At 56.2% G+C, this 3742-nt stretch overlaps 1 protein-coding gene across 1 annotated transcript; it reads left to right on the plus strand.

Moving 5' to 3' along the window:
- Positions 1-213: 213 nt before the first annotated feature.
- On the plus strand, positions 214-3736 carry LOC101026635 (organic solute transporter subunit alpha; the record flags this gene model as incomplete). The annotated part of the gene is made up of 5 exons (XM_031661872.1): positions 214-449; positions 1018-1091; positions 1492-1650; positions 2187-2298; positions 3297-3736. Coding segments are annotated over 5 exons (764 nt in total), but the record flags the coding sequence as incomplete, so codon positions are not given.
- Between the last annotated feature and the right edge of the window lie 6 nt (positions 3737-3742).

The following is a 3742-nucleotide window of genomic DNA, read 5'->3' on the forward strand; positions in this document are numbered from 1 at the left end:
ATTAGCCGGGTGTAGTGGTGGGCATCTGTAACCCCAGCTACTTGGCAGGCTGAGGCAGGAGAATTGCTTAAACCCGGGAGGCGGAGGTTGCAGCGAGCCAATTTTGCACCACTGCACTCCAGCCTGGGTGACACAGCAAGTCTCCATCTAAAAAAAAAAAAAGTCTAAAAAATCATCATTCCTGTGCTCGGGTGAGAGCCTAGATCCAGTAAGGCCACTTCGATCCGAGGGAACAAGCCCACACCTTCTCCCACTCAGTCCCGGTCGTCAGCTCTCTGCCTTCTCCTCCTCTAGCCCTGGGCCCTGTGGAACTTGCCCTCACCAGCATCATGACCTTGCTGGTGCTGGGCTCCATTGCCATCTTCCTGGAGGATGCCGTCTACCTGTACAGGAACACCCGTTGCCCCATCAAGAGGCGGTCTCTGCTCTGGAATAGCTCGGCACCCACGGTGAGGCCCTGGGGCTGCCCTGCGGGGGGAACTGAAACGAAGGCAGAGACCAATGTGAGAATTCCTCTAAACTCAGCAAGTCACTTCAGCGAAGACTTCCCTGCCACTACCCGCCGAGGGCGGAGGTTTGCAATCCGGCCTCCCCTTGCAGTAAGGATCCTCCGCTTGCAAGGCTGTGGGATGCAGTGTTTGAACTCTAAGGGCTGCGGAGACAGCTGGAGACCTGCTCAGCCCACCAGCGGCCTCACTCACTGCTCCCTGCCACAGTATTGCTATTAAAAGCACTTCCTTCCTGTAGAGGCAGGCCGTGGTTCCTGTGTGGGGAAGTCTCATTCCACAGGGTCACACTCAGCTCCATCCGTATGTCGAGGCGTTTGAAACGCCCTCCCACAGCCATTACACAGGTCCTTGGTTTGCTTGATTTAATTAGTCCTTCTTCCGGCTGGCAACGTTTAAGGAACGCTGCCTAAATGTACAGGTTTTGCCTTCTGTGCCGGTGCCACAAAAGGTTTCAGGAGCCTCAGCGGGCTCCCTCCCGCCCTCACCTGCTCCTGCCCCTTCTCAACAGGTGGTGTCTGTGTTCTGCTGCTTTGGTCTCTGGATCCCTCGTTCCCTGTTTCTGGTGGAAATGGCCATCGCCTCGTGAGTGTCCTGCCTCACTCCCCCTCCGAGGGCCCCTCTGCTCCCGCTCACCAGGACTCCGGAGTCCGTGTCCTTGATCCCAGCTGACCATGAGTCTGGCCCTTCCCAAACTGTGCTAGTTCGGGGATCTTGCACTCCTGGTTCTGCTCAGGGAATGCCTCGCTTTCACATCTGGCACATTCCTCAGCCAGCCCTTTGCTCCCAGTCTGAAATTCCGCTTCTCCCAGTCCTGTCCTGTCTCCTCTCCCTTGCTCCTCTTGGGGAACACACCCAGAATGCCCAGCCCTACCTCTTCCCCTCGGTGAGCCCCGCCTGTCCCTGCCGTCTTTCCCTCCGGCAGCAAAGGGGTGACCCTGCAGCGTGCCCCCACCTCGTAGGCCCCCTTCTCTCCCCACCCCAGGTTTTATGCCGTGTGCTTTTACCTGCTGATGCTGGTCATGGTGGAAGGCTTTGGGGGGAAGGAGGCAGTGCTGAGGACACTGAGGGACACCCCGATGATGGTCCACACAGGCCCCTGCTGCTGCTGCTGCCCCTGCTGTCCGCGGCTGCTGCTCACCAGGTGAGGCAGGGCCAAGGTGCCTCCTCCAGGAGCTGGGGAGCTTCTTCTGGCCCCCTAGCCCTCTTCAAGGCTCTGGGAATTCGGCGTGAATGGGCCAAAGCTAGTGACGGAAAGGTGGGCATCCCACAGCCAGGACTCAGGGGCACCAACCTCAGGGGACAGGGGAGCAGAGGAAAGAGAGCTCCTAAATTCTCATCACTGAACTTCACTGCACCCTGCAAGCCTTAGCCACACAGAGAAAACTGGACTTGGGCCATTCGCTTGCTTGCCCCTTCTGCCCACTTTGGTGAATGAGGTTGAGGTCACACTCCCAGACCTCGCTCCAAAGACAGCATTCTGGTCTGGAGGTGAGCGGGAGACTAAGAGGGTTCCCAGCACTCTCAACATTCTGGTTTTTTCCTCCGTCCCCACCCACTTAACCTGGCTGGTGTTTATGGTGGCAGCCAAGCCTCGGCGCAGGAGCCCAGTGAGGAGCGGGGGGTCTTCCTGGGACAGCTGGTTTGTGGCCTGTGTTCCTCACCCTCTTCCCCACGCAGGAAGAAGCTTCAGCTGCTGATGCTGGGTCCTTTCCAATACGCCTTCCTGAAGATAACGCTGAGCCTGGTGGGCCTGTTTCTCATCCCCGACGGCATCTATGACCCGGCAGACGTAAGCCGGGAGGAAGGGGCAGCACAGCCCAAGACTCATTTAGCACCTTTGTGTTCTAAAAGGAACAGCCAGAGGCAACACCCCTTGACAGAGGGCCCCAGAAAAGGGTGGCTGTGGGAACACAGAGGCTCAGGGACTCTGCCAGGGAGAGCAAAGAACTGCAGTAGGCCCAGGCTCTGGGGCTTTGCTCATTACCTTTCCTGCCATGGGAGAGGAGAGATCGAAGGAAGTACCGGGTGCCGTGACACATGCCTGTAATCCCAATGGCTCACGAGGCCGAGGTGGGAGGACTGCTCAAGAGTGGGAGTTCAAGACAAGCCTGGGCAATATAGCGAGCCCCTTTTCCTAAAATTAGACTGGGCGTGGTGGTTCACACCTGTAATCCCAGCACTTTGGGAGGCTGAGGCGGGAGGATCACTTGAAGCCAGGAGTTTGAGACCAGCTTGGGCAACATAGTGAGATCCCATCTCTCTTTTTTTTGAGACAGAGTTTCTCTTCTGTTGCCCAGGCTGGAGTGCAATAGCACAATCCCAGCTCACTGCAACCTCCACCTCCCGGGTTCAAGCAATTCTCCTGCCTCAGCCTTCCGAGTAGCTAGGATTACAGGCATGCGCCACCATGCCCGGCTCATTTTGTATTTTTAGTAGAGACGAGGTTTCACCGTGTTAGTCAGGATGACCTCGATCTCCTAAGCTCAGGTGATCCGCCCGCCTCTGCCTCCCAAAGTGCTGGGATTATAGGTGTGAGCCACCACGCCTGGCCCATCTCTATTATTTTTAAAAAACAAAACAAATTAGCTGGGAATGGTGGTGTGCACCTGTAGTCCCAGCTACTCAGGAGCCTGAGGCTAGTGGACCGCTGGAGCCAGGAATGTGACGCTGCAGTGAGCTATGATTGCGCCACTGCAATCAGCTCGGTGACAGAGTGACACCATCTCTTAAAAAGAAAGAGAGAGGGAGAGAAATCTTGCCTGCCTGACTACTTTCTGTTGCCACCAGATTTCTGAGACGAGCACAGCTCTGTGGATCAACACGTTCCTTGGCGTGTCCACACTGCTGGCTCTCTGGACCCTGGGCATCCTTTCCCGGCAAGCCAGGCTACACCTGGGTGAGCAGAGCATGGGAGCCAAATTTGCTCTGTTCCAGGTAACTACGCCCTGGGGGAGAAAAGATGTTACATAACAGACCTACAAATGGTTGGGGTTAGGAGGTGAGACCAACAAAGGCTCAAAGTGGGCCCAGACTTTTTTTTCATAAGTCTCAGATCTCCCAAGAGATTTGGAAAATGCTTCCTGTGCTTCCCGCTTTTTGTCTTTCTGTGCTGGAATTGTTTCCCAGGGCTGCCATGACAAAATACCACAAACCAGATGGCTTGAAACAACAGGCACGTCTTGTCTCATGTGCTGCAGGCTAGAAGCCCACAGTCAAGGAGCCCGCAGGGCCGT

The sequence above is a fragment of the Papio anubis genome, unplaced genomic scaffold (genome assembly GCF_008728515.1).
Source record: "Papio anubis isolate 15944 unplaced genomic scaffold, Panubis1.0 scaffold2787, whole genome shotgun sequence".
In the NCBI taxonomy this organism is placed as follows: Eukaryota; Metazoa; Chordata; class Mammalia; order Primates; family Cercopithecidae; genus Papio; species Papio anubis.